Source organism: Narcine bancroftii, chromosome 6 (genome assembly GCF_036971445.1).
Source record: "Narcine bancroftii isolate sNarBan1 chromosome 6, sNarBan1.hap1, whole genome shotgun sequence".
Lineage (NCBI taxonomy): Eukaryota > Metazoa > Chordata > Chondrichthyes > Torpediniformes > Narcinidae > Narcine > Narcine bancroftii.
In genome coordinates this window covers 249883624-249902289 of record NC_091474.1, presented here as the reverse complement: position 1 = coordinate 249902289, position 18666 = coordinate 249883624, and the positions used below count along the sequence as shown (strand labels likewise).

The 18666-nt window shown below is 51.3% G+C and overlaps 1 protein-coding gene across 5 annotated transcripts in view; it reads left to right on the top strand.

Moving 5' to 3' along the window:
* Positions 1-18666, top strand: part of LOC138737226 (cullin-9-like) — a 316560-nt gene that overhangs the window by 285036 nt on the left and 12858 nt on the right. For all 5 annotated transcript variants that reach the window (XM_069887919.1, XM_069887917.1, XM_069887915.1 and 2 more), the window contains one exon: positions 358-468. In XM_069887919.1, coding sequence (XP_069744020.1) covers positions 358-468 — 111 coding nt within the window. The remainder of the gene's footprint in view (positions 1-357; positions 469-18666) is intronic.

The window sequence follows — 18666 nt, the reverse complement described above, 5'->3', positions numbered from 1 at the left end:
CGATTTGGGTCAGTGAAGAGGTTCTCAGTAGGAATAAAGGGGAGATAGAGAGGGGCGAAGCTCTATTAACATCAGATGGTACCTTCCCCAGAGGGAGGGATGAGGACTGGTCGATGGGTGAGCACAGCTGTTGCCTCTGCTGGCAGGCTAGAATGCGAGTAGATGGGAAGAAGGGAGCTGAGGTAGTCAGGTTATCAGTTTCAGCCTAAGAGGCTTGGCCTGTCACTGAAAACCCGTCCATTTATATCTAATGGTGCATGAAGCAATTTCTTCTGTCTGTCTGACACAGCAAGAAACAACAGCAGTTTACTGGTCGTTAGTCCACAAACAATAATTTTGTTATTTTTTTTGTTCCAGGACTTTGCCATGAATTTGGAAGCGAAGGTCACTGCAGTTAACGAGGCCTTGCAAATGAAATCTCTAACATTTGTGATTGATGCATGTAAGATGCTTGTCCAGGCAAGGAAGGTGAGAGCACATGTCACCTCTTCTCAGTTCTCCACTTCATTTCAAGCAACGAGACTCAATCAGCTCACACCCCGGTCAGTACCGCACCCTATACACACTCTGGTCAGTCCCATACCCTGCACCCCACACCCCAGTCAGTTCCACACCCTGTACCTCATACCCTAGTCAGTCTCATACCTTGTACCCCACACCCTGGTCAGTCCCATACCCTATACCCCACACCCCAGTCAGTCCCACATCTTATACCCCTCACCCTGGTCAGTTCCGCACCCGGTACCCAACACCCCAGTCAGTACCGCACCCTGGTCAGTCCCATATCCTGCACCCCACACCCCAGTCAGTCCCACACCCTGTACCCCACACCCCAGTCAGTCCCACACCCTGTACCCCACACCCCGGTCCGTACCGCGCCCTCTACCCACACCCCGGACAGTCCCACACCCTGCACCAATCCCCAGACAGTCCCACACCCTGTACCCCACTCCCTGGTCCGTACCGTGCCCTATACCCACACCCCGGACAGTCCCACACCCTGCACCAATTCCTGGACAGTCCCACACCCTGTACCCCACACCCTGGTCCGTACCATGCCCTATACCTACACCCCAGACAGTCCCACACACTGCATCAATCCCCAGTCAGTTCCACACCCTGTACCCCACTCCCTGGTCCGTACCGTGCCCTATACCCACACCCCGGACAGTCCCACATCCTGCACCAATCCTCAGTCAGTCCCACACCCTGTACCCCACACCCCGGTCCGTACCCCGCCCTATACCCACACCCCGGACAGTCCCACACACTGCACCAATCCCCAGTCAGTCCTATACCCTGTACCCCACACCCTGGTCTGTACCGTGCCCTATACCCACACCCCGGACAGTCCCACACCCTGCACCAATCCCCAGTCAGTCCCACACCCTGTACCCCACACCCCGGTCCGTACCGCGCCCTATATCCACACCCCGGACAGTCCCATACCCTGCACCAATCCCCAGTCAGTCCCACACCCTGTACCCCACTCCCCGGTCCGTACCATGCCCTATACCCACACCCCAGACAGTCCCACACCCTGCACCAATCCCCAATCAGTCCCATACCCTGTACCCCACACCCTGGTCAGTACCGCGCCCTATACCCACACCCCGGACAGTCCCACACACTGCACCAATCCCCAGTCAGTCCTATACCCTGTACCCCACACCCTGGTCTGTACCGTGCCCTATACCCACACCCCGGACAGTCCCACACCCTGCACCAATCCCCAGTCAGTCCCACACCCTGTACCCCACACCCCGGTCCGTACCGCGCCCTATATCCACACCCCGGACAGTCCCATACCCTGCACCAATCCCCAGTCAGTCCCACACCCTGTACCCCACTCCCCGGTCCGTACCATGCCCTATACCCACACCCCAGACAGTCCCACACCCTGCACCAATCCCCAATCAGTCCCATACCCTGTACCCCACACCCTGGTCCGTACCGCGCCCTATACCCACACCCCGGACAGTCCCACACTCTGCACCAATCCCCAAGTCAGTCCCACACCTTGTACCCCACACCCTGGTCCGTACAGCGCACTATACCCACACCCCAGACAGTCCCACACCCTGCACCAATCCCCAGTCAGTCCCACACTGTACCCCACTCCCCGGTCCGTACCGTGCCCTATACCCACACCCTGCACCAATCCCCAGTCAGTCCCATACCCTGTACCCCACACCCTGGTCCGTACCGTGCCCTATACCCACACCCCAGACATTCCCACACCCTGCACCAATCCCCAGTCAGTCCCACACCCTGGACAAATCCCCAGTCAGTCCCACACCCTGTACCCCACACCCCGGTCTGTACCACGCCCTATACCCACACCCCGGACAGTCCCACACCCTGGACCAATCCCCAGTCAGTCCCACACCCTGTACCCCACACCCTGGTCCGTACCGCGCCCTATACCCACACCCCGGACAGTCCCACACCCTGCACCAATCCCCAGACAGTCCCACACCCTGTACCCCACTCCCTGGTCCGTACCGTGCCCTATACCCACACCCCGGACAGTCCCACACCCTGCACCAATTCCTGGACAGTCCCACACCCTGTACCCCACACCCTGGTCCGTACCATGCCCTATACCTACACCCCAGACAGTCCCACACACTGCATCAATCCCCAGTCAGTTCCACACCCTGTACCCCACTCCCTGGTCCGTACCGTGCCCTATACCCACACCCCGGACAGTCCCACATCCTGCACCAATCCTCAGTCAGTCCCACACCCTGTACCCCACACCCCGGTCGTACCCCGCCCTATACCCACACCCCGGACAGTCCCACACACTGCACCAATCCCCAGTCAGTCCTATACCCTGTACCCCACACCCTGGTCTGTACCGTGCACTATACCCACACCCCGGACAGTCCCACACCCTGCACCAATCCCCAGTCAGTCCCACACCCTGTACCCCACACCCCGGTCCGTACCGCGCCCTATATCCACACCCCGGACAGTCCCATACCCTGCACCAATCCCCAGTCAGTCCCACACCCTGTACCCCACTCCCCGGTCCGTACCATGCCCTATACCCACACCCCAGACAGTCCCACACCCTGCACCAATCCCCAATCAGTCCCATACCCTGTACCCCACACCCTGGTCAGTACCGCGCCCTATACCCACACCCCGGACAGTCCCACACACTGCACCAATCCCCAGTCAGTCCTATACCCTGTACCCCACACCCTGGTCTGTACCGTGCCCTATACCCACACCCCGGACAGTCCCACACCCTGCACCAATCCCCAGTCAGTCCCACACCCTGTACCCCACACCCCGGTCCGTACCGCGCCCTATATCCACACCCCGGACAGTCCCATACCCTGCACCAATCCCCAGTCAGTCCCACACCCTGTACCCCACTCCCCGGTCCGTACCATGCCCTATACCCACACCCCAGACAGTCCCACACCCTGCACCAATCCCCAATCAGTCCCATACCCTGTACCCCACACCCTGGTCCGTACCGCGCCCTATACCCACACCCCGGACAGTCCCACACTCTGCACCAATCCCCAAGTCAGTCCCACACCCTGTACCCCACACCCTGGTCCGTACCGCGCACTATACCCACACCCCAGACAGTCCCACACCCTGCACCAATCCCCAGTCAGTCCCACACTGTACCCCACTCCCCGGTCCGTACCGTGCCCTATACCCACACCCTGCACCAATCCCCAGTCAGTCCCATACCCTGTACCCCACACCCTGGTCCGTACCGTGCCCTATACCCACACCCCAGACATTCCCACACCCTGCACCAATCCCCAGTCAGTCCCACACCCTGGACAAATCCCCAGTCAGTCCCACACCCTGTACCCCACACCCCGGTCTGTACCGCGCCCTGGACCAATCCCCAGTCAGTCCCACACCCTGTACCCCACACCCTGGTCCGTACCGCGCCCTATACCCACACCCTGGACAGTCCCACACCTTGCACCAATCCCCAATCAGTCCCACACCCTGTACCCCACTCCCCGGTCCGTACCACGCCCTATACCCACACCCCGGACAGTCCCACACCCTGCACCAATCCCCAGTCAATCCCACACCCTGTACCTCACTCCCCGGTACGTACCGTGCCCTATACCCACACCCTGCACCAATCCCCAGTCAGTCCCATACCCTGTACCCCACACCCTGGTCCGTACCGTGCCCTATACCCACACCCCAGACATTCCCACACCCTGCACCAATCCCCAGTCAGTCCCACACCCTGGACAAATCCCCAGTCAGTCCCACACCCTGTACACCACACCCCGGTCTGTACCGCGCCCTGGACCAATCCCCAGTCAGTCCCACACCCTGTACCCCACACCCTGGTCCGTACCGCGCCCTATACCCACACCCTGGACAGTCCCACACCTTGCACCAATCCCCAATCAGTCCCACACCCTGTACCCCACTCCCCGGTCCGTACCACGCCCTATACCCACACCCCGGACAGTCCCACACCCTGCACCAATCCCCAGTCAATCCCACACCCTGTACCTCACTCCCCGGTACGTACCGTGCCCTATACCCACACCCCGGACAGTCCCACACTCTGAAAAAATCCCCGGACAGTCCCACACCCTGTACCCCACACCCCGGTCCGTACCGCGCTCTATACCCACACCCTGGACAGTCCCACACCCTGCACCAATCCCCAGTCAGTCCCACACCCTGGACCAATCCCCAGTCAGTCCCACACCCTGTACCCCACACCCTGGTCCGTACCGTGCCCTATACCCACACCCTGGACAGTCCCACACCCTGCCCCAATCCCCAGTCAGTCCCACACCCTGGACCAATCCCCAGTCAGTCCCACACCCTGTACCCCACACCCTGGTCCGTACCGTGCCCTATACCCACACCCTGGACAGTCCCACACCCTGCACCAATCCCCAGTCAGTCCCACACCCTGTACCCCACACCCTGGTCCGTACCGTGCCCTATACCCACACCCTGGACAGTCCCACACCCTGCACCAATCCCCAGTCAGTCCCACACCCTGTACCCCACACCCTGGTCCGTACCGTGCCCTTTACCCACACCCTGGACAGTCCCACACCCTGCACCAATCCCCAGTCAGTCCCACACCCTGTACCCCACACCCTGGTCCGTACCGTGCCCTATACCCACACCCTGGACAGTCCCACACCCTGGACCAATCCCCAGTCAGTCCCACACCCTGTACCCCACACCCTGGTCCGTACCGTGCCCTATACCCACACCCTGGACAGTCCCACACCCTGCACCAATCCCCAGTCAGTCCCACACCCTGTACCCCACACCCTGGTCCGTACCGTGCCCTATACCCACACCCTGGACAGTCCCACACCCTGCACCAATCCCCAGTCAATCCCACACCCTGTACCTCACTCCCCGGTGCGTACCGTGCCCTATACCCACACCCCGGACAGTCCCACACTCTGCACCAATCCCCGGACAGTCCCACACCCTGTACCCCACACCCCGGTCCGTACCGCGCTCTATACCCACACCCTGGACAGTCCCACACCCTGCACCAATCCCCAGTCAGTCCCACACCCTGGACCAATCCCCAGTCAGTCCCACACCCTGTACCCCACACCCTGGTCCGTACCGTGCCCTATACCCACACCCTGGACAGTCCCACACCCTGCACCAATCCCCAGTCAATCCCACACCATGTACCTCACTCCCTGGTGCGTACCGTGCCCTATACCCACACCCCGGACAGTCCCACACTCTGCACCAATCCCCGGACAGTCCCACACCCTGTACCCCACACCCCGGTCCGTACCGCGCTCTATACCCACACCCTGGACAGTCCCACAACCTGCAACAATCCCCAGTCAGTCCCACACCCTGGACCAATCCCCAGTCAGTCCCACACCCTGTACCCCACACCCTGGTCCGTACCGTGCCCTATACCCACACCCTGGACAGTCCCACACCCTGCACCAATCCCCAGTCAGTCCCACACCCTGGACCAATCCCCAGTCAGTCCCACACCCTGTACCCCACACCCTGGTCCGTACCGTGCCCTATACCCACACCCTGGACAGTCCCACACCCTGCACCAATCCCCAGTCAGTCCCACACCCTGTACCCCACACCCTGGTCCGTACCGTGCCCTATACCCACACCCTGGACAGTCCCACACCCGCACCAATCCCCAGTCAGTCCCACACCCTGTACCCCACACCCTGGTCCGTACCGTGCCCTATACCCACACCCTGGACAGTCCCACACCCTGCACCAATCCCCAGTCAGTCCCACACCCTGTACCCCACACCCTGGTCCGTACCGTGCCCTATACCCACACCCTGGACAGTCCCACACCCTGGACCAATCCCCAGTCAGTCCCACACCCTGTACCCCACACCCTGGTCCGTACCGTGCCCTATACCCACACCCTGGACAGTCCCACACCCTGCACCAATCCCCAGTCAGTCCCACACCCTGTACCCCACACCCTGGTCCGTACCGTACCCTATACCCACACCCTGGACAGTCCCACACCCGCACCAATCCCCAGTCAGTCCCACACCCTGTACCCCACACCCTGGTCTGTACCGTGCCCTATACCCACACCCTGGACAGTCCCACACCCTGGACCAATCCCCAGTCAGTCCCACACCCTGTACCCCACACCCTGGTCCGTACCGTGCCCTATACCCACACCCTGGACAGTCCCACACCCTGCACCAATCCCCAGTCAGTCCCACACCCTGTACCCCACACCCTGGTCCGTACCGTGCCCTATACCCACACCCTGGACAGTCCCACACCCTGCACCAATCCCCAGTCAGTCCCACACCCTGTACCCCACACCCTGGTCCGTACCGTGCCCTATACCCACACCCTGGACAGTCCCACACCCTGCACCAATCCCCAGTCAGTCCCACACCCTGTACCCCACACCCTGGTCCGTACCGTGCCCTATACCCACACCCTGGACAGTCCCACACCCTGGACCAATCCCCAGTCAGTCCCACACCCTGTACCCCACACCCTGGTCCGTACCGTGCCCTATACCCACACCCTGGACAGTCCCACACCCTGCACCAATCCCCAGTCAGTCCCACACCCTGTACCCCACACCCTGGTCCGTACCGTACCCTATACCCACACCCTGGACAGTCCCACACCCGCACCAATCCCCAGTCAGTCCCACACCCTGTACCCCACACCCTGGTCTGTACCGTGCCCTATACCCACACCCTGGACAGTCCCACACCCTGGACCAATCCCCAGTCAGTCCCACACCCTGTACCCCACACCCTGGTCCGTACCGTGCCCTATACCCACACCCTGGACAGTCCCACACCCTGCACCAATCCCCAGTCAGTCCCACACCCTGTACCCCACACCCTGGTCCGTACCGTGCCCTATACCCACACCCTGGACAGTCCCACACCCTGCACCAATCCCCAGTCAGTCCCACACCCTGTACCCCACACCCTGGTCCGTACCGTGCCCTATACCCACACCCTGGACAGTCCCACACCCTGCACCAATCCCCAGTCAGTCCCACACCCTGTACCCCACACCCTGGTCCGTACTGTGCCCTATACCCACACCCTGGACAGTCCCACACCCTGGACCAATCCCCAGTCAGTCCCACACCCTGTACCCCACACCCTGGTCCGTACCGTGCCCTATACCCACACCCTGGACAGTCCCACACCCTGGACCAATCCCCAGTCAGTCCCACACCCTGTACCCCACACCCCGGTCTGTACCGCGCCCTATACCCACACCCTGGACAGTCCCACACCCTGCACCAATCCCCAGTCAATCCCACACCCTGTACCTCACTCCCCGGTGCGTACCGTGCCCTATACCCACACCCCGGACAGTCCCACACTCTGCACCAATCCCCGGACAGTCCCACACCCTGTACCCCACACCCCGGTCCGTACCGCGCTCTATACCCACACCCTGGACAGTCCCACACCCTGCACCAATCCCCAGTCAGTCCCACACCCTGGACCAATCCCCAGTCAGTCCCACACCCTGTACCCCACACCCTGGTCCGTACCGTGCCCTATACCCACACCCTGGACAGTCCCACACCCTGCACCAATCCCCAGTCAGTCCCACACCCTGGACCAATCCCCAGTCAGTCCCACACCCTGTACCCCACACCCTGGTCCGTACCGTGCCCTATACCCACACCCTGGACAGTCCCACACCCTGCACCAATCCCCAGTCAGTCCCACACCCTGTACCCCACACCCTGGTCCGTACCGTGCCCTATACCCACACCCTGGACAGTCCCACACCCTGCACCAATCCCCAGTCAGTCCCACACCCTGTACCCCACACCCTGGTCCGTACCGTGCCCTATACCCACACCCTGGACAGTCCCACACCCTGCACCAATCCCCAGTCAGTCCCACACCCTGTACCCCACACCCTGGTCCGTACCGTGCCCTATACCCACACCCTGGACAGTCCCACACCCTGGACCAATCCCCAGTCAGTCCCACACCCTGTACCCCACACCCTGGTCCGTACCGTGCCCTATACCCACACCCTGGACAGTCCCACACCCTGCACCAATCCCCAGTCAGTCCCACACCCTGTACCCCACACCCTGGTCCGTACCGTGCCCTATACCCACACCCTGGACAGTCCCACACCCTGGACCAATCCCCAGTAAGTCCCACACCCTGTACCCCACACCCTGGTCCGTACCGTGCCCTATACCCACACCCTGGACAGTCCCACACCCTGCACCAATCCCCAGTCAGTCCCACACCCTGTACCCCACACCCTGGTCCGTACCGTGCCCTATACCCACACCCTGGACAGTCCCACACCCTGCACCAATCCCCAGTCAGTCCCACACCCTGTACCCCACACACTGGTCCGTACCGTGCCCTATACCCACACCCTGGACAGTCCCACACCCTGCACCAATCCCCAGTCAGTCCCACACCCTGTACCCCACACCCTGGTCCGTACCGTGCCCTATACCCACACCCTGGACAGTCCCACACCCTGGACCAATCCCCAGTCAGTCCCACACCCTGTACCCCACACCCTGGTCCGTACCGTGCCCTATACCCACACCCTGGACAGTCCCACACCCTGCACCAATCCCCAGTCAGTCCCACACCCTGTACCCCACACCCTGGTCCGTACCGTGCCCTATACCCACACCCTGGACAGTCCCACACCCTGGACCAATCCCCAGTCAGTCCCACACCCTGTACCCCACACACTGGTCCGTACCGTGCCCTATACCCACACCCTGGACAGTCCCACACCCTGCACCAATCCCCAGTCAGTCCCACACCCTGTACCCCACACCCTGGTCCGTACCGTGCCCTATACCCACACCCTGGACAGTCCCACACCCTGGACCAATCCCCAGTCAGTCCCACACCCTGTACCCCACACCCTGGTCCGTACCGTGCCCTATACCCACACCCTGGACAGTCCCACACCCTGCACCAATCCCCAGTCAGTCCCACACCCTGTACCCCACACCCTGGTCCGTACCGTGCCCTATACCCACACCCTGGACAGTCCCACACCCTGGACCAATCCCCAGTCAGTCCCACACCCTGTACCCCACACACTGGTCCGTACCGTGCCCTATACCCACACCCTGGACAGTCCCACACCCTGCACCAATCCCCAGTCAGTCCCACACCCTGTACCCCACACCCTGGTCCGTACCGTGCCCTATACCCACACCCTGGACAGTCCCACACCCTGGACCAATCCCCAGTCAGTCCCACACCCTGTACCCCACACCCTGGTCCGTACCGTGCCCTATACCCACACCCTGGACAGTCCCACACCCTGGACCAATCCCCAGTCAGTCCCACACCCTGTACCCCACACCCTGGTCCGTACCGTGCCCTATACCCACACCCTGGACAGTCCCACACCCTGGACCAATCCCCAGTCAGTCCCACACCCTGTACCCCACACCCTGGTCCGTACCGTGCCCTATACCCACACCCTGGACAGTCCCACACCCTGCACCAATCCCCAGTCAGTCCCACACCCTGGACCCCTGATGATCTTCACCTTCTTACTGGGCACAGGAGAAGTACCAGAGGATTGGAGGGTTTGCAAATGTTGTTCTGCTGATAAAGAAAATGAGCAGCGATAAACCTGGAAATTATTGACCAGTGAGTCTTACTTCAGTGGTGGACAGGCTGTGGGAGAAGATCCTGAGAGACAGGATTTACATACATTTGGAGAGGCATTATCTCTATTTTGGGATAGTCAGCATGGCTTCGTCTGGTTGTGTCTCGCAGCCTGATTGAATTCTTTGAGGAAATACAAAGTACATTGAAGGTAGAGTGGTGGATGTAATTTAGGTGGAATTCGTTCTGGCATTTGATAGGTTCTCCAAGCAAGACTCATTCATTAAAAAGGGGGCATGGAATCCAAGGAGGCCATGCTTTCTGGACACTGAATTAGCTGGCCCAGAGAAGGCAGAGGGTGGTTGTAAATGGTTTGTATTCCGTAGGGTGGTCAGTGACCAGTGGTGGTTCACGTCGATCTGTTCTGGGACCCCTCCTCTTTGTAATTTTTATGTGACCTGGATGAGGAAGTAGAAGGGTGGGTGAGTAAGTTTGCGGATTACATGAGAGTGGGAGATGTTGTAGATAGTCTGGAGGGTTACCAGAGGGTCAGTGATAAGATACAGAGCTGGGCTGAGAAGTGGCAGATGGAGTTTAACCCAGAAAAATGTGAAGTGATTCATTTAGGTTGGTCAAATTGGAAGGTAGAAAACAATGTTAATGGGAGCAGTGTGGAAGAACTGAGAGATCTTGGGGTCTGGGACCACAGGGCCCTCAAAGCTGCTGCACAGGTTGATAATGTTGTTAAAGCAGGCATGGTGTGTTGACCTTCATTAACTGGGATCGGGTTCAAGAGCCATGAGATAATGTTGCAGCTATACAAAACCTTGTTTAGACCCCACCTAGAACATTGTGTTCAGTTCTGGTCACCTCGCTACAGGAAGGATGTAGATGCTATAGAGAAGGCGGACACCATAGATGTCCGTGATGCTTCGTTACCCAATGAGTTGAACACCTACGCCCAATTTGAGAAGGAGAACCCTGAAAAGGCCGAGGACCCCGTGATATCTATCTCTGAGGACGACGTCAGAACATCATTCAGGAGGGTGAACCCCCGCAAGGAGTCAGGCCCTGTCAGCGTACCTGGCAGAGTACTGATAACCCGCCCCAACCAACTAGCTGGAGTGTTCACAGACATTTTGAACCTCTTAATGTTGCAGTCAGAGGTTCCCACCTGCTTCAAAAGGGCTTCAATCATCCTGGTGGCCAAGGAAAGCAGTGTGAGCTGCCTCAACAACTATCGTCAAGTAGCACTAACTTCAACTGTGATGAAATGCTTTGAGAGGCCGGTCATGGCCAGAATTAACGTACCTAATCAAAGGTTTGGACTCACTGCAATTCACCTATCGTTACAATCATTCCACAGCAAATGCCTCATCGTTGGCTCTCCCCTCAGCTCTGGGATCACCTTGAAAACAGTACTCCTGGGGAGGAGTCACATGATGGAGTAGTAGCCGGTCAGGGAACTCCAGCCCTCTCTGGAAAAGTTTTAAAAAAATATACAAAACACAAAGGTACAAGAATAAAAATTAAAACAAAGTGAAAGTAAAGGTGGGAAGAAAATGGCAGCGAAGAAAGAAAAGTCGAAAGCAATGGGAAGAAAAGAAGAAAGAACGTCGGAGGAAGAAGGTTCTTAAAGATGAGGGAAAACAGGGATTAAAAATTGGGAAATCCCTGAAATTCATATATTTTAATGCCAGGAGTATTGTAAAAAAGGTGGATGAGCTGAAGGTGTGGATTGATACTTGGAAGTATGATGTGGTAGCGATTAGTGAGACATGGTTGCAGGAGGGATGTGATTGGCAGCTGAATATCCCTGGGTTTCGTTGTTTTAGGTGTGATAGAATCGGAGGGGCAAGAGGAGGTGGGGTTGCATTGCTTGTCAGGGAAAATATTACAGCGGTGCCTAGGAAGGATAGATTAGAGGGCACATCCACGGAGGCTATTTGGGTGGAACTGAGGAGTAGGAAAGGAGAGGTTACACTTGTAGGGGTGTATTATAGACCACCCGGAGGGGACCGAGACCTAGAGGAGCAAATCTGTAGGGAGATAGTAGATATTTGTGATAAGCACAGGGTTGTAATTATGGGAGATTTTAATTTTCCACATATAGATTGGGAAACACATTCTGTGAAAGGACTGGATGGGTTAGAGTTTGTGAAATGTGTGCAAGATAGTTTTTTACAACAATATGTAGAGGTGCCGACCAGAGAAGGAGCAGTGTTAGATCTACTGTTGGCAAATGGGATGGGTCAAGTGACGGAGGTTAGTGTTGGCGAGCACTTCGGGTCCAGTGATCATAATGCCATCAGCTTCAATGTCATTATGGAAAGAGAGAAATCAGGGCCAAGGATTGAGGTTTTTGATTGGGGAAAAGCTAGATTTGAGGAGATGCGAAAGGACTTGCAGGGTGTGCATTGGGACAATTTGTTTTATGGGCAGGATGTAGTAGAGAGATGGAAGTCTTTTAAAGATCAGATTTTGAGAGTGCAAAAGCTTTATGTTCCTGTTAGGTTAAAAGGAGGGGCAAAAGGTTTGAGAGAGCCGTGGTTTTCAAGGAATATTGAAAACTTGGTTCGAAGAAAAAGGGAGGCGTACATTAGATATAAGAAGCATGGAGTTAAGGAGATGTTTGAAAGATACATTGAATGTAAGAGGAATCTTAAGAGAGGAATTAGGAAAGCTAAAAGAAGGTACGAGAAAACTATGGCAAGCAGGGTGAAAACTAATCCAAAAGAGTTCTACAAATATGTTAATGGTAAGAGGAAAGCTAGAGACAAAATTGGTCCCTTAGAAAATCAGAGCGGAAAACTGTGTGTGCAGCCTAGAGAAATGGAGGAGATATTGAACAGTTTCTTTTCTTCAGTATTCACTAAGGAGAAGGATATTGGAAGATGTGAGATAAAAAAAGCAAATTGGGTAAATATGGGGAATATAGAGATTACAAAAGGTGTAGTTTTAAGGCTTTTGAAGAATATAAAGGTGGATAAGTCTCCGGGACCAGACGGGATCTTCCCCAGGACATTGAGAGAAGTGAGGGAGGAAATAGCAGAGGCTCTGGCGGTAATTTTACAAATGTCATTAGATATGGGGATAGTGCCGGAGGATTGGCGCATTGCGCATGTGGTTCCGTTATTTAAAAAGGGTTCAAGGAGGAAGCCTGGCAACTATTGGCCTGTAAGTTTGACGTCTGTGGTAGGTAAATTAATGGAGAAAATTCTTAGAGATAGTACTTATAAACATCTGGATAGACAGGGTCTGATCAGGAGCACTCAACATGGATTTGTGGGAGGAAGGTCATGTTTGACCAATCTGATTGAATTTTTTGAAGAGGTGACTAGGAATGTGGATGAGGGTAGCGCAGTGGATGTTGTCTATATGGACTTCAGTAAGGCCTTCAATAAGGTACCACATGGAAGGTTAGTTAGGAAGGTGCAGTCTTTAGATATAAATTTTAAGATAGTCAAATGGATTGAACATTGGCTGAAAGGGAGAGGCCAAAGGGTGGTAGTGGATAATTGTCTGTCAGGTTGGAGGCCGGTGACCAGTGGTGTGCCTCAAGGATCTGTATTGGGCCCATTGTTGTTCGTTATATACATTAATGATCTAGATGATGGGGTGGTGAATTGGATTAGTAAATATGCAGACGATACTAAGATAGGTGGAATAGTGGATAATGAAGAAGGTTTTCAAGGATTGCAGAGGGATTTGGGCTGCTTAGAAAAGTGGGCTGAAAAATGGCAGATGGAATTTAATGCTGATAAGTGTGAGGTGCTTCATTTTGGTAAAAAGAATCAGAACAGGACATATGTGGTAAATGGGAGAGCATTGAGGAATAAATACAGAAGAGCAGAAAGATTTAGGAGTAACGGTACATCGTTCCCTGAAGGTAGAAACTCACGTGAATAGGGTGGTGAAGAAGGCTTTTAGTATGCTGGCCTTTATCAATCATTGCATGGAATATAGGAGTTTGGAGGTGATGTTGAGATTGTATAAGACGTTGGTGCGGCCTAATTTGGAGTTCTGTGTGCAGTTCTGGTCGCCTAATTATAGGAAGGATATAAACAGAGTGGAGAGAGTGCAGAGAAGGTTTACCAGAATGTTGCCTGGGTTTAAGCATCTGGAGTATGGGGAGAGATTGGACAGATTGGGTCTTTATTCTTTGGAGCGTAGAAGGTTGAGAGGGGATTTGATAGAAGTATTTAAGATTATGAAAGGGATAGACAGAATGGATGTGGATAGACTATTTCCGTTAAGAAGAGGAAAGATTAAAACAAGAGGACATGAGTTAAGAATTAAGGGGCAGAGGTTTAGAGGTAACATGAGGGGGAACTTCTTTACTCAGAGAGTGGTAGCCGTGTGGAATGATCTTCCGGGAGAAATAGTGGCGGCGGAGTCAATTGTATTATTTAAGAAAAGGTGGGACAGGTATATGGATGAGAAGAAGATGGAGGGTTATGGGCATTGTGCATGGAGGTGGGACTAGAAAGGGGTGTTTGGTTTGGTGCGGACTAGAAGGGCCTAATGGCCTGTTTCCGTGCTGTAATTGTTATATATGTTATATATATTATATATGTTATGGCCTTACCTGTTCGAGGAGGCCCACCGTGGAGAGAGAAGCCTTGTCCCTAAGGTCAGTGGAAGTCCCAAGCTCGGGACTACAAAAATGGCTCGCGGAGCCAAGTAAAAGTGCGCAACCGCGCATGCAAAAAAAAACACTGACTGGAGGGGGCATCAGCTGAGGAGTCGATCTCCACAGCTGAGGATGACAGCTGCGACACAACAACAGGAAGAGAACATAGAAAACAACGAGAACAAGAAAGAGAGTAAAAAGAAATCAAGGAAACAACAGATGACCAACCCAGAGGAAGAAGAAGAAGAAGAACATAGAGAAATGGAAGTAGAAGGGAAAGGCAAGACAATGGATTTTTTTTTAAAGAATATATGGAATCAGTAAAAGAATGGCAATTACAAGAATTTAGTGAAATAAAAAGAAGAATTAAAAGTGCAGAAGAAAAAATGAATAGAATAGAGATGATCATGTCAGATATAGTAAAAAGAGTGGACAAGGTGGAAGAACGAGAAACAGCCATAGAAATGGAAGTAGAAGACTTAAAAAAGCAATTAGAAGAATCTAATAAAAAAGTTAAAGAGACACAAGAGCTGTTAGCTCAGAAGATAGATATAATGGAAAATTATAATAGAAGAAATAATATAAAGATAGTGGGCCTTAAGAAAGATGAAGAGGGCAAGAATATGAGAGAATTTATAAAAGATTGGATCCCCATGGTCCGAGGAAGACCAGAATTACAGGAAGAAATGTAAATAGAAAGGGCACATAGAACATTAGCCCCGAAACCACAGCCACAACAAAAACGAAGATCCATCTTAGTAAAATTTTTAAGATATACAACAAGAGAAAATATATTGGAGAAGGCAATGAAGAAAATAAGAGAAGACAAAAAGCCACTGGAATACAAAGGTCAAAAATTTTTTTTCTATCCAGACATAAGTTTTGAACTCCTGAAGAAGAGAAAGGAGTTTAATACAGCAAAAACGATCCTATGGAAAAAAGGATATAAATTTATGCTAAAGTACCCAGCGGTACTTAAAATAGTTATTCCAGGGCAGCAAAACAGACTATTCTTGGATCCGGAGAGAGCACGAAAATTTGCAGAACAACTACAAAACAGGCAGAGAGATGAAGACATGTAACGAGAGTAAAAATGACCAAGAACTATATGTATGTGTGTAAATGGGTATATATACACATATATAAATATATATATATATATATGTGTGTGTATGTATATATGTGTGTACATGAGCGTATCCGTATTTAAAGGAAAATATATAGAGTATAGATAAGAATTAATAAGGGATTGAAAGGGAAGAGAGGAAGTAAGGAGGGAATTAAGAGAGTGACCTTTGTTATATATGAAAATTGAAATCTTTTCTGGGGGGGCTGGGTGGGGAGGAGTTACGGACTCTGCGAAATCAGTTGACGCTTGTGAGTGAATTCGCAAATCCAAATGGAGAGGGGAGATGTGGTTGCCCGACAAGGGATAAAGGGCAACTCAGGAAGGGGAGGGGATAATGGGGTTAAAGAAATTTTAGATAGGAGAATAAGGGAAATGTTTGATGTTTTAGAAATGTCTTATAAAGTGTTCAAAACAAGAAAGCAGAAATGGATAAGAAGGAAAGGTGATGATGAGGAAACGGAAAGAAAAGATAAACAAAGTATGAAATGGCTACGTTGAACTATATGACTTTAAATATTAACGGAATACATAACCAAATCAAAAGGAAGAAGCTGCTAAATTTACTGAAAAAAGAAAAAATTGATATAGCATTCATGTTAGAAACACATTTAACTGAAATGGAGCACAAGAAATTAAAGAGAGATTGGGTAGGACATGTAACAGCAGCGTCATATAATTCAAAAGCTAGAGGAGTAGCTATATTAATCAGTAAAAATGTACCAATTAAAATAGAAGAGGAAATAATAGATCCAGCAAGGAGATATGTAATGATAAAATGTCAGATATATTCGGAGTTTTGGAATTTACTCAATGTATATTCACCTAACGAAGAAGATCAAAAATTTATACAAGATATTTTTTTGAAGATAGCAGACACGCAAGGGAACATTTCAACCTTAATTTGGACTCAAACATGGATAAAACTGGGAAAAAATTTAACAGAAAGAACAAAGTAACCAATTTATAATTAAATCGATGAAAGAAATGCAACTTTTGGATATATGGAGGAAACAACACCCAAAGGAAAAGGAATATTCATACTATTCAGGTAGACATAAAACATACTCAAGAATAGACCTATTCCTGTTATCAGCTCGTATGCAAGACAGAGTAAGAAAAACAGAATATAAAGCTAGAATATTATCGGACCACTCACCCCTGATATTGACAATAGAGTTAGAGGACATCCCTCCAAGAATGTATAGATGGAGATTAAACTCCATGCTACTTAAAAGGCAGGATTTTAGAGAATTCATTGAAAGACAAATTAAAATGTGCTTTGAAATAAATACGGAATCAGTGAAAGATAAGTTTATACTATGGGACGCAATGAAAGCGTTCATCAGAGGGCAAATAATAAGTTATGTAACCAAGATGAAGAAGGACTACAGTGAGGAAACAGAGCAGTTGGAAAGGGAAATAGTAAATATAGAAAAAGAATTAGCAATGAAGGAAGACACAACTAAAAGAAGAGAATTGGCAGATAAAAAAATAAAATATGAAACACTACAAACCTAAGGTGGAGAAGAACATAATGAAGACAAAACAGAAATAGTATGAACTGGGGGAAAAAATACACAAAATTCTAGCATGGCAACTTAAGACAGAACAAACTAAGAGAATGGTATTGGCATCAAGGAAAAAAGACAAACAAATCACATATAATCCAACGGAGATCAATGAAAACTTCAGAGAGTTCTATGAACAATTATACCAAACTGAAAACAAAGGGAAAGAAGCCAAAATAGATGAATTTTTAACTAAAATTGAACTACCAAAATTACAAATAAGGGAACAAAATAAATTAACAGAACCATTTTAAATAGTAGAAATACAAGAGATAATAAAAAAACTACCAAATAATAAAACACCAGGAGAGGATGGATTCCCAATAGAATTCTATAAAACATTTAAAGATTTATTAATTCCTCCCCTCCTGGAAGTAATCAACCAGATTGATAAAACACAAAGCTTACCAGATTGATGCAAAACAGCAATAATTACAGTAATACCAAAGACAGGGAAAGATCCACTCGCACCAGTGTCATATAGACCAATATCTTTACTTAACACAGATTATAAGATAATAGATAAACTATTAGCAAACAGATTAGCCGACTATGTACCTAAAATATTAAATCTAGATCAAACTGGATTTATTAAAAAAAGACGAACAACAGACAATATTTGTAAATTTATTAACTTAATTCATGCAGTAGAAGGGAATAAAGCTCCAACAGTAGCAGTTGCTTTAGACGCAGAGAAGGCCTTTGACAGAGTAGAATGGAATTATTTATTCAAAGTATTACAAAAATTCAGTTTACCAGTGAAGTATATTAATTGGATTAAAGCATTATATAAGGGGCCATTGGCGAAAGTGACAGTAAATGGATATATATCAAAGCAATTTAACTTGAGCAGATCAACAAGGCAGGGATGCCCACTATCACCCTTATTGTTCACGTTAGCTATAGAACCACTAGCAGAATTGATAAGAACAGAAAATTAAATAAAAGGGATAAAAATAAAAGACAAGGAATATAAAATCAGTTTATTTGCAGATGACGTTATAGTATACTTAACAGAACCAGAATTATCAATAAAAGAATCACATAAGAAATTGAAGGAATATGGAGAAGTGTCGGGATACAAGATTAACGCAAATAAAAGTGAAGCAATGCCAATGAATAATGCGGATTTCTCAAAATTTAAGAAGGAATCACCATTCAGATGGCAAATGCAAGCAATACGATACCTAGGTATACAAATAAATAAAAACCTCGGCCATCTATATAAAC